Source organism: Mustela nigripes, chromosome 2, assembly GCF_022355385.1.
Source record: "Mustela nigripes isolate SB6536 chromosome 2, MUSNIG.SB6536, whole genome shotgun sequence".
Classification (NCBI taxonomy): domain Eukaryota; kingdom Metazoa; phylum Chordata; class Mammalia; order Carnivora; family Mustelidae; genus Mustela; species Mustela nigripes.
Window position 1 is genome coordinate 19,833,272 of NC_081558.1, and position 12,610 is coordinate 19,845,881.

The 12,610-nt window shown below is 58.2% G+C and overlaps 1 protein-coding gene across 4 annotated transcripts in view; it reads right to left on the bottom strand.

Annotated features, from left to right (window-relative positions):
* CACNA2D2 (calcium voltage-gated channel auxiliary subunit alpha2delta 2) overlaps window positions 1-11,657 on the bottom strand; it is a 139,476-nt gene extending 127,819 nt beyond the window's left edge. For all 4 annotated transcript variants that reach the window (XM_059389801.1, XM_059389802.1, XM_059389804.1 and 1 more), the window contains exon 1: window positions 11,174-11,657. In XM_059389801.1, coding sequence (XP_059245784.1) covers window positions 11,174-11,388 — 215 coding nt within the window. In that variant the 5' untranslated portion in view covers window positions 11,389-11,657. The remainder of the gene's footprint in view (window positions 1-11,173) is intronic.
* Window positions 11,658-12,610: the final 953 nt, after the last annotated feature.

Below are 12,610 nucleotides of genomic sequence, written 5' to 3' on the forward strand. Positions count from 1 at the left end.
CTCCGATCAGAGAAGGCCTGTCTTGGTCTGGAGGACTCATAGCTGTGCCAGTAAAGTCCAGCTCCAGAGAGCCCCATCCCTCATGTGACAGGTGAGGAGCAGCAGCCAGATGGGCACCCGACCTAGAGGCAAGACAGAGCTCAGGGCTTCTCCTAAGACCTGTGCCCTTGGTTGACTAACCACTGGACATTGTGGCCAGCCTGGACCCACGATCGGTGCAGAGAACAGAGGTCAGGGAATAACAGGAAGGGCCAGGGGCAAGGTCATGAGAATGCCACCTCGATGGAGCATGGATCTTGTCACATCTATCAGAGGAGCCAACCAATGACACGCCAGTGCTCTCTGTAGTAAGCAGACACACAAGTACACCCACACCGCAGCTGCCCCCACCCAAGACGAGAACCAAGTCTCACAGGCAGCTCCCAGCCAAGTCCAGGCCCTCCCCTTGGCTATGTCCATGGGTCACTTCCTCAGCTCTGCAGCAGTAGCACATGGCCTCTGTCTGCATCTTCTCAGTTCGCTCACCGGCTCCAAGGACCCAGGCGGTGCCCCAGCACCCTGTGAAACCATGCTCTAAGGAACTCAGCCTAATAAAAGAGGCAGTGCTTAAGGAGGAACAGCTGTGATGGAAGGGCACAGGAGTGTGGGAGCACCTCAAGGGTCCTATGGTCAGGGGACTGCCTGGAGGAGGTGGGCTGTAGAAGGGCCACCCAGAGGCTGTGGCTGGGTGCTCAGACCTGAGTACTGGGGTATGAATCCTGCTTCCACCACTATCTGGGTGATTTCAGCATCACTCAGCCCTGTTGAACCTCAATTCTTCCTGTCTGTGAAATGGGAATAAAAATGGACTGATCTCACTCTATAGGATATGTGAAATACATCACCCAGGGCCCAGCTCATAGTGATGTAGTTAAATGATGTATTTAAAATAACCAAGTCCCTAACAAATGCTTCCTTTAGCATGGATACCCTCCTCCTTCCCTTCCCCTCCCACCTTCTTCCTCACCCCTACTCCATGTTCAGCCCTCTGACCTCACCCTGCAGCAAAAATTGCCTTCCTATTCTCTCTCACTCTCTGCTTCTTGCTAACAAAACCCAAGTCTATAAGAATCTCTCCTGCCTCCAGCCTCAAGGTGACCCTATCCTTTGCTCAAGGGTAAATCCTGGTTAGCCAGAGCCAATCACAATGCACTTTCCCTATCACCAGTGATTGGTTGACAGTGGACATGTGACCCACTGCTAACCAATAAGGTATGAGGGGAAGTTGGCTAGGGGCTTCTGAGCCAGGTTTCCCAACCCCTTAAGAGGAACCCAGTATCCCCTTTACTCCTGTTGTCTGGTACCTGTGATGCCTGGAGCTATGGCAGCCATCATGTTGCCATGAGGGGAGTCAGCCAAGAACAGAACAGCCCCACTAAAAGTGAGGCCAGACAGGCAGAGTGCAGGTGTGGACTTGGTCCTCAATGACAGCTACCACTCACCCACCTCTGGGCTCCTGTCAGAGGATAAAGGGACTAACCATGATGAAAAAATCTTCATGCTGTGCTTGCCATGGTATATGCAAAAACTGCCTCTTTTCCTTGCAGCCAAATATACTCTTCAGACTCGCCTTTTGTAGGGGTAGTTATCAGCTCAATGCCTACTCCTGGAAGCCCCTATGCACTGGGGCATAGGGTTGTCTGAAAGGCCCACAGGGGTAGGGAGCCAGAGGAGGCCATTGGTCAGAAGGCTCTTTGCCTTGGAACTTGGGCTAAGCAGGCCGGCCTGATAGAGGGATAGGATGCGCAAAGGCCAAAAGGTACAAAGGCCAGTGCTCCTACTAGGTCCTGCAAGTGGCTGGGCCTGGCTAGAGCCTGGAGGGTCACAGGGCTAGTGGCCAGAGCCCGGAGCCAGCCCAGGCAGGGCCTCCAGTTCTAGCCTGGGAGGTGGGGCTGTGCCCACGTAGGCTTCCGGGGTGCAAGGTCATCGCTACCCCTCAGCAGGAGACACTGCAGCGTGCCTAGGGGGTCCAGGGAAAGAAGGGAAGACTTCAGGTTCTTTCCAAATCCACCCTCACCTCAGCTCACAGGGGTAAACAAGCAATGTCCGTCTGTGACAACCTCAGCACCGAAGCCTGTTTCGTCAGCTTCTTTCTCTTTTCTAATAAATGAAGCTCCGGGCAGGGCTGAGGTGGGTTGTTTTGTTGTTTGTTGGAACTGGTAGCGGCACCAGGCCTGACCTTTAAGGCTTCAAACGCAGCATTTTAGGCGGCGCCGGCGGGCAAAGAACACGGGGCTGCAGAGAGAAGTTATCACTGCTAAAATGCCACGTCAGGCTGGAAGCTCAGAGTCGAGCAGCAGCCTCTACCCATCGTAGGAATACATCAGGCCGTTTTTGCCCACCTGGGGACAAAGCGGTCCCTTCTGAGGGTACCCTGGAAGCCTTGCTGACTCTAAACCGGCAGGGAGGCCCCAATGTCTGTCCCAGAGGGAGACCAGGAGCCGGGGCCTCCAGCCACCCAGGCACCTTGCTCTACAGGACTTGCCAAAGGAGGCCTCAAATTGCTCCTGCATTCCATGTCAGGGGTTTTATTTTCTTATTTTTTGGACAGGGAGAGAGAGAACCAGGGGTAAGAGGGCAGAGGAAGATAAAGAATCTTATGCAGTCTCCACGTCCAGTGTGGAGCCTGACTCAGGGCTCCATCTCATGGCCTTGAGACCATGACCTGAACCAAAATTTAGAGCTGAATGCTTGGGGTGCCTGGGATAGAGCCCCACGTGGGGCTCCCTGATCAGCAGGAAGCCTGCTTCTCCCTCTCCCACTCCCCCTGCTTGTGTTCCCTCTCTCATTGTCTCTCTGTCAAAGAAATAAATAAAATCTTAAAAAAAAAAAAAAAAAAAGAATTGGATGCTTAACTGACTGAGCCACCTGGGCGCCCCTCCAGGGACATTTTTATTACAAGAACCAGTTGCATGTCATAGTGCAAGGACAGCTAAGCTGGGGTCATTCTTTGAGCCACCTATATTGAGCACTGGGGACGGGGCCCTGTCCTCCAGAAGGCATGTGGGGCCTGAGGGCTCCTCTCTGCCACCTCAGACATCAGTTTCCTTGTCTTACAATGGCAGTATCTGGGTCCCCAGGGGCTTCTGTGGTTGGGATATGTCCTTGCCAAGACAGGCAACCATGCAAGGCCCATACCACCCAAGGAGATGGTCCCGCCCAGGCACCCTGCCCCCAGGAACCCTCACTGGTCTTGTAGCCTCCAGGGCCCTTCTCAGCCACCTCTGCTCTTTGCAGAAGCCCCCTCCCAAAATGTGGAGGACATTAGGCCACCCCAGCACCCATAACGCACGGGCCCTGAGAATGCCAGGAGAACAAAACTTACAGTTCTCAGCTGCCACACCCCACCAGATCAGGGCCAGAGCTCAGCTGGGTGCACAACAGCCCTGAGGGCTGGCACCCAGACTGTGTGTTTATGAAGACCCAGTAGACAAAAATTCATCCTTGAAAGGAAGAGACTTCGTGGGAGGTGCCCTAAATAGAGGACTGTGTGGGGATCATCAAGCTCTTGTACCCCAAATCGTGCCTGTAACTGATTGTACAAATATCTTCCTTGGGGGGAGGGAGAAGCCCAAACCTACAGCACATGCTCCAAGGGATGCCTTCCCCCTCCCTTGGTGTGCAAATGAGAAGCACCCACTCTAAGAGGGGGAAAAATGCCAGGTCACGCAGCAAGGGTTTCCATTCTCCCTGCACCCTGAACTCCATGCTCACCCCCTCAGATTCCCAAAGGAAGGGCTGTTTGCAAAGATGCTTCACTTTATAAAAGGCTCACCAAACTTCTCTGAGTCCCAAGTCCTCCAGTGTATCTAAATATCATTCAATTTGCAAAAATTTGAATTACAAGGATGCAGCCTGTATGTTTCCTTCACAGACTGTCATCGAGCCAGTTGGTAGATGATCAAACTTTCCAGATCAGCCTTAACTCGGGCTGTTTCTGACATAAAAGTTTGCAAAACACTGGTCCTAACAACCCAGCTTCTTTAGTCCCCACTGCCAGCGTTTGCCCAGCTGAGCTCTGGCATTAACTTCAAAGGCACGTGCAGGAGGTGGGCACCAAGAGCACATTCTGGGGACAGAGAGATAAACCCCACATCTGCCTGCACACACGGATGTGCATGCATACACAAGGCCACACCCACATCCGCACTCATGCACCTACCCCTATGTGTATGTGTGAGCATGTGCACACACACCCCCACACGCATGTGCACAAATAATGCACAAGCAGGCACACACAGGGGCACACGTGCACACCCTCCCACACAAGCTCATCTTTGTATGCACATGGACATTCACACAAGTGTACATTCACATGAACACAGCTAACACATTAGCACACAAAACACACACACACACACACACACACGAACACACTCAGATACTTCCACACACAGGCCAAGGCAAGGGCCAAGCACAGGAGCAGAGATGTGGGAACCACTGCTGAGTCTTGGGTGCCAGTAGGGCCCAGCCACGCTGCGGCTGTTGTGGGTGATGGGAGAGGTGCCCGGCACTTGGAGTGCAGACCTGGCTGGACTAAGACCCCTCACAGACTGAGTCAGGATCCACATGCCCTTATCGGGCAGGGGCAAGGCCCATCCCTCAGGACCTTTCAAAGCCCAGCCCTGTGAGGCAGTACGCTCGAGGGAGCCCTATTTTACAGAGGAGGCCCCAAGATCCAGAGAGGCTAAGGATGTTCCCAAGGTCACACAGCTGGTGAGAGGTGGGTGTGCTCTAAGCAGGGCCCTCATTCAGAAAGATGTGGCCAGCAGGGAAGGAAGGCATCGAGGTGGGAGCCAGGGAGGGCCTGGAAGAGAGGCAGAGGGGATGACTCCTCCCTCTTCTCACCACTCTCTTCCCCTTCCTTTAACAGAGTCATTGCCAAGGTGAGAAGAGTTCGTTAATGATCAGCAGGAAAGACTTCCCTTGCCCTCCCTCTCTGCTAAACAATTAGGTTGATTAGAGCTCAAAGTGGGTCAGTCTGAGAAGCAGCGTCAAGACACCCAAAGTGTGGCCTGGGGTCAGTAGGGGAGGCACAGGCTCTTCACACTGGAGGAGGTGGGGTCTAGCTGGGCTGGGGGTCAGACCTCACTCTGTGGTTAAAGTGCTGGGAAGAGGAACGGGATGACCCTGAACCCATCTTCTCAGGCTACTGGAATGTCAGAGTCAGAAGAACCTGGAAGAGAGGAAACTGAGGCCCAGGGGGAGGAGGGGCCTTGTCCAAGGTCACCACTCTGCCAGCTACCCCGCTGACAGGATTGGGCTGGAAATGCCTTTGACAGAGGGCCCCCAGGACCAGGCTAACCCAAGGCAAGGCCCCTCAGGTCCCCCATGGGAAGAGTCCCCTCACCTAAGCCCCGCTAGACAGGGTCTCCTGGTCTGTGGGGTCCCATCCGCCACAAGCTTAGGCACCAGCGCCAGCAGTGGCCAGAAGCCATTGTGGACAGGACCAGCCCCAGAAGGAGGGGGCCCAGCTCAGATGGGAGAAGGACTAGGTGGCCTGTGAGGAGGATCAGGCCCAGGGACAACAAACCTATGGCAGGGCATTACTAGATGGAGCCAAGCCCCCAGGTCATGCCTGCAGAAAGTCGGGCTCAGACTGTGTGGGCCTAAATGACAGCATCCTTGACTCCCATAGGGTAGCTCTAAGAGATCCCTATGGGGAATGTGTAAGCCCCCCAGGGGCATCCCAATCCATTGGTGGTCACCTGCACTGCCAACTCCTCCCCCCGCCACCTTAGCCACAGGCAGCTCAAAAGGCTCTTCAGGTTACACAGGACAAGAGAGGAAGGGAAAAGAAAAAAAGCAAAAACCACACATACACCTCCCTCTGGGAATACGAATATTGATTCTGTAGCTTCTTGTTTAGACAGTAGGCACCAGAGGAGGAAAAAAAAAAAAAAAAACAAACCCACCCTGACATGAACAGAAGCTCCCCAGTTGGCTGGAGGGATTGCAGCCAGCAGTGGAAAGCACCCCCCTGCCTTCACGGTACCCCAGACCCTGGTGCTCCACCCCCACCCCCACCCCCGCCTGAGGCCCTGAGCTCACTCACTTCAAGGCACAGGTCACTAGCTCCTGAGGCAGATCTTGAATCTAGAAGCCAGCAAGGACAGCAGCAGGGCCGGGGGTACGGGAAGGGGAAGGAGAAAGAGACCAGTCCCCAACCCCCAGACCACACTACCTGCCAGATAGGCCTATGTCACAGGCCTACCTACCTTGACTCCCAAACCTCCAGCTGGCCCTTGCATAGTACCCTAGCCCCCCAGGCCACACCTGTCCTTACAGCAGGGACACCTTACTAAGGTCTCTGCGGTCTGAGTCCTCTGAAGTCCCCTTGAGGCCAATGAAACTGCCAAGGGACTGGAGGATCCAGACTCAGGTTTCCACTAACCACCCCCACGCCCTTTCTCTCTGGAATCATACTGGAATCTGGAGGGGGAGATGGCACCTTGGTATCTTGAGACGGGAGTCCCTCCTGCCCACCCCTCCATGCCAGGCAGGCCTGGTCTATGACTCAAAGCCTTGGAGAAGAGGAAAACCTGAGTCGGCAGCCCCAGGATCACCTGTGTACGAGTGGAAAGGCGTGGACGTGGGCTGGCAGGGCAGCCATGGCACGAGGAAGAAGGCCCCCTCCAGGTTGCCTGAGAGCCAGGAGAACAGAGGGACAGTGCAGGAAAGGTTACAGCTGGAAGACCTAGGCGTGCCTCACAGGTCTTAGGCCTCTTCATTTTCCTACAAAGCCCCAGGTTTTGGGTCCCCACCCCCAACCTCCTGGGCCCGCTGCCTGGATGTGCCCAAGCTCCTGGCAGGGATGCTAAGCATCGAACAGGTTAGTCCTCTTCCAGGCCTGCTTCTGGAAGTTGTGGGACTTTGGGCAGGACCTTCGTCTTTCCGAGTCTCAGCGTCCTCATTTGTGGGATGGGCATGAGCACAGGTTCTGAGGTCAAGGCGGTGATGTGGGTAAGGGCCTGGCCTGAGCTCACTGAGGGGAGGCCCACCATTAACCTGGTGATGTTCCCCACTACAGTCAAGCCGGGCTTCAGGGAGTGACGGAGGGCGGTGGCCCAGTGTCTGTCCTCTAGGAGAGGATATACCACGTGGGTGGGTATAGTCTGAGCTAAGGGCACAACCCAGAGGTCTCCAGAAGGTGTGGGTGTCAGACCTTGAAAGAGGTATTTAAACCCCTGAGGAAAGCATGCAGTGATGAGGGGACAGCAGCAGCAAAGTGGAGACAGGAAGGCGCTCAGTCCACAGGAGCAGGGTAGAAAGACTGATGGGTCGGGGCCTGCCAGGCTGCAGCCTTAGGGCCAGCTGCTAATGTTTAGAGGATACATTCCCCTCGCAGGAATTCTCACCCCCAGACTCTTGAGCAGATTCTATCATCTCAGTTGGGGAAACTGAAGCAAGGTCACCCCAACAAGGGGGTCAGCTTTGGAGGCCATTGCTTGAGCCTTGCTGGGCCTACATGCCTGACACGCGGCATGTGCGCAAGCTGCCTTCTCCGAGGAGCCTGCAGGGTCCGCCCATCCACATCTGAGGTGCCGTGTGCTGCCCACCTGCACACTGGCAGGAAGGAAAAGGAGGCCCTGAGAGTAGAAGAGCTCACTCCACTTGCGAGTCAGTCTCTCCTTGGGGACCCTAGTGTGACTGAGACTCTAGTGTGAGACTCACCCACAGATTATGAGGGGACTCATCTTAAAACACTTCCCCCACCTTCTCAGGAGCTCTTCTGACATAGCTGGCCCGGAGGAGGTGCCCAATATGGGTGGGGCCCAAGGGGGATGGCAGCCAACGGTCTCCCCAGATGCTCCACACCGGGAAGGACGTGAGCACTTGGCAGCTCTGCATGCCAGGGGTGGCGGCAGCAGGCTATGAGGCCTCAGCCCCTCCCTCCTGCAAGAGCTGCGGCAGGTCACTGGGGAGATGGGGGGACCCAGATGTGTGATGTTGCCTCCCTCTAATAGGGAGAGTCACAGGGAGGTGAAGGCGCGGGCTCAGAGGCCCAGACAGACACACGTCACCCCCCATTAACCGTAGCTAGACTGACGCGTGCCCCGTCATGGGCACTCAGGAAAAGGAGCACGTACTCCAGCTGTCATTAATCTCCTGGGTGGGTTCAGGCCCCTCAGGCCGCTCTCTGGTCCCCACTGGGCCTGCCAGAGGAAGGGAGGTGCTGGCCGGCGCCCTCATGGGGCAGAGTGGGGCTAAGAGGGTGCGGCCAGGCGCGCAGCTGAGCCAGGGCCCCACAGAGCGGGGATCAGAGAAAGCCAGGGATGCCAGAGAGCGGGACAGAGGTCCCACAAAAGAGGCGGGCAGGGTGGGCACAGAGCAATGAGAAGGCTGGGCAAGGAAGTGGAGAAGGAGTGGAGCTGAGGGACCCAAGAAGGGGGCTGGGGAGGGGCCAGAGGACAGACGGGAGAAAGACGCAGGGAGAGGCAAAGCAGTTGCCCTCAGCGGTCAGCGGGGGCCATTCACCATTCATGGCCACGGCTGGAGGGAGTGGAATTGGAAATGGTGAGGCAGGTGAAGGGGACAGTGTGCTCTGACTCCTTCTCCCCCAACTTCACGCCCAAACACACGAGGGCACACGTGCACACGTATGTCCTCGCTCCTGTGGCCTCCTCCTTGTTTGAAACCCTGATCTCGGTCCAAGTGGGGTGAGGGAGTCCCCCCGACCCTCTGCAGCCAACACCAAAACCCTGTTCCCAATCCAACGGCAACTCCTCTGTCCTTGATCCAGCGGCTGCCTCGGTCCCTTCGCCTGATGGGCGGAGAGCCACGCTGCCCCAGCAATTACAGAAATAATGGCCACCGGACCTCAAACCCACGCTGGCTTAAAACCCAGGGGCTCGCAGAGCTGGGCCCTGTGGCCCTGCCAGACGTGGAGGAGGAAATGATTTTCCCACCTAGGGCCCTCTCCACAGAGCGGTCATCACCCCAGTGCCGAGACGCTGAGGCTCAGAAAGCCACCTGTATCAACGTCTCGTCCTAGCCTGGCCGCTGACCCAGGAGAGTTCCGGGAGGCTGTCCACCCGCAAGGCAGCCCCACGGCAGCTGCCTCAGCCTTTCATGTGAGTTCAACAAAAGCCCCCGCTCCAGCCAGCCACGGTCATGTGGGGGCCCTCACTCGATTCCCTCCCCTTCCTCCTTCCAAGGATCAATGGGCATCCGCATCTGCGGGACCAGGGCAGCTGAAGGGCGCTGGCTGTCACGGTAAACCCAGTGTGTCGTCGTCACATTAGTCACTTCCCTCCGGACCCTCAGAGCGCACAACCCCCACCCCACCCCCGCTCTCATTCTCTAATTACGGTCTGCGAGATAAGTCCCAAACCCTCAAATTAGCTCCAACTCTATGGACAAGAGAAGAGCGTCCAGCTGGAAATGTGCCGCTGCCATCACACCCGCCTCATCGTCTTCTTGCTGGGGACAGAGTGACAGGTGTCCACTCTGGTCAGGGTCTCACACTGTCCTTCCAATGGAGACCCATGCAGGCCCAATGGCCATCTGGCCCACTGCAGTTTGCAAGGAGAGGGGGGCGAGGGGAGAAGAGGTGAAAAGGCACATCTATTTAAACCTTCATTTGAGTAGCTATGAAATGGCTAGGGAAAAAATATTGTGGCTTGGCTTTGAGGAAAAAAGAACAACAAAAAAAATAATGCTTTTGCTCTTTTTAAACATCGTGGTTGAAGTCCATTTTCATCACAGCAAATGAAAGACAATAACGCACCCACGAGCCCTGAACTTCCATATGATTCTCCTCTCCCTGCACACCCCCCAACACACACACACACACACACATCCAGACGGTTGACAGAGGACACGTCCGTGCAGCACCTGTAATTTGCCAACTGATCACCCGCCTGAGCACAGCCAGGCTGTGTGAGGAAAGAAACAACGAGATGAAGAGACACTCAGAGCAGTGCCTTTCCCGAGTTTGTTTTTCCCTCATCTGGGAGAACCTAAAAGCTGGAGTCGGCGGGTTTTGAGGCAAAACCAGGGGCTCCTACCCTTGGGCAGAAATGGTCTAATGACGCAGAGTCAGCCTCCCCCTTCCCTGAGGCCAGAACCTTCCCCTTGGCCACTAGCAGCCCAGCTACTCATTTCCCAAACCCCAGGCCTGGCTACCGGTGAAGGGTTCCAGGGGCAGGTAGCTCCACAGACCTGGAGACAGACACAGACAGCAAGGCGGTCACCACGGCCCAAAGCCACAGTGGCGAGGGGAGTCTGGGCACTGACAGAAGTCTGGGGTAGGGTGCCCAGGGAAATAGCCGCTGTCCTAAAGACCACATGCACTGAATACCCACTCCGAGCCCCAGACACATCTGGCTAAGCCCACCGGAGGAGGATGCCCAAGTTTGCGCGTTCATTCGTGGGGAGGGAGAGGAGGCTCAAAAGGACCATGAAAACCAGCAGAAGCTGGCAGGGCCACGAGATGCCATTCCCTCGTTGGCAGCAGCAGCAAGAGGACGCAGGGGTCCTCCCTGCCATTCACTTTCTGCCTCCATCCCAGCACCTTCACCTCCCAGCTGGGCTCTCCAAGGGATCCTCCCCTCAGGAGTGAGGGGGCAAGAACAAGGGACACTGGCCACCTCTGTGGTACTGGTCACAAGAAGGTGCTTGCCTCCTCTGCATCCAGTCCCTCCCGTCAAAGGAAAAGGCCAATGAAGACAGGTGTGGAGGTGTCCCCCACCTCTGGCTCAAAAGCGCCGGGTTCCCCCACTGGGGACGAAACGTGGGGCAGACGCGCGGCTCCAACTCTGCCGGGCAGGGGTCGCTGGCCGCCCCCTCACCCAACCTCAGGTCCCCCTCTCACCCGGACAGCGGCAGGGGAATCAGCTGGCAAACTCGGAGCCCCCCACCCCATCCCGAGGCTTGCAGATCTAGCTCTGCCCCGTTAGGGGGTGGGGGGGGGGGGGATAAGGGGCACCGCGGGGAAGTTTCGCGACGCAGCCAGAAGCCCTGGGACGCGGCTAGCCGCCCCCCTGGTCTTGGGGCCGCCGTCCCCGGGCTCAGCAGGCAGCCGGACCCAGCGCCCCCGCCCCGGCGCGGGGAGGGACCGGCGCGGGCCGGGCGGCGGAGGGGCGCGCAGGGCTCGGCCGGGGTCCCGCAGCCGGCCGGGGAGGCCACTTACGTGTGCTGCTGGGGGAAGCTGTAGGCAGAAGCGCCGGGGGCGGCGAGCAGCGGTAGCAGCAGCAGCGGCGGCAACAGCAGCAACAGCGGGCGCGGGGGCCGGGACGGCCGGCGGCAGGCGCCGGGGCCGGGCTGGGGGCCGCGGCCGGGCCAGGGGAGCGCAGTCGGCGCCGGGCCGGGCCGAGAGGCGCCGCAGGTCCGAGCCGGCACCGCCATGTTTCCATTCAAGATGCGGCGCCGCGGGGAGGGGGGGGGGGGGGGGGGGGCGGCGGCGGGGGGGGGGGGGCGCGGGCGGCAATCCGGCCTCTCCGCCTCCTCCGCCTTCTTCGCGCGGGGCCTCCGGGGCTGCACGGGCCGCAGCGCCTCTGCGGGTTGCGCGCCGCGATCTCCCCGCCGCGCTGACTCGAAGCGCTCTGAGCGCCCGGCCCGGGACCGCCGCTCAAATAGCGGCCGCCGCCAACCTGCCGGCGCCGCCCTCCCCCGCCCTCCTTCCCCGGCCGGCCCGCCCCCGCGCGCCCCCGCCGCGGCCACGCGCCCGCCCGTGCCCGCGCGCCCCGCGGCCACGCGCCGCCCCGAGCCGGCCCTGCTGGCCCGCGCGGCTGAGCGGAGCCGGTGCGCGCGCGTCCTGCGCCCCAACCGTGGGCTGACCTCCCAGTGCGCGCCTCTATCTTCCAGCCTCGGACCCCCCTGCCCCTCTCCGCTGTACGCGCGATAGGAGTTTCTGGCCTCGCGGCCCGTGGCTGGCTTCTGTGTGACCCTTTCGGGGGCTCGACCTTCAGCAGGCTTAAGGCCTGGAGTCACAGGTTTAATGCTGGAATGGCAGACTTTAGCAGACCAGAGAAGAGGGCATGGGTGCTGAACTCAAACCCCTAGTGGCTCTTGCTACTTGCAAGAGTCCTCTCTTAGGGGACTCGGGTCCCCATGCCCTGACAGAAAGAAAGGGCTTGGGTCTCCTGGATCCCTGAGCCAGAACCTGGGTCCAGCTGCACAGTTCTGAGGGGCTGAGAATGTCGGGATGCAGCCATCCTTAGCCACTCACTAACTTCACTGGTCTTAGCATGCACTGTGTGCAGACTGGCCCCTAGCCCCAGCCCCCAAGGCTTGCAGAGCCTCTATTTAGACTCCTCCAGTGCTGGGAAGCTCATCCCCGCACAATCCAATCCTTTCTGTCCTGAGGCCCCTGACTCCTGCCTGCGGCAGGAAGCCTGGGGCTGGTGTGGCTTCTGATGCTGCAGCTGGTGGGCCTCTCAGAGTCTCAGTTTCCTCTCCTTGTGGGTGCTTGTGTGGGTGCTTAACCCCATTTCTAGGATGAAATTGCTTGGTAAATTGAAATGCTCTGGGTTGGGAGAGAGCATCCAAGAGATTCCCCGGAAATTGTCCCTGGAACTCTGTTCTTGCCCTTGTGCAGATAGAATGGGAGAATGTTTCCCGCCAGCCT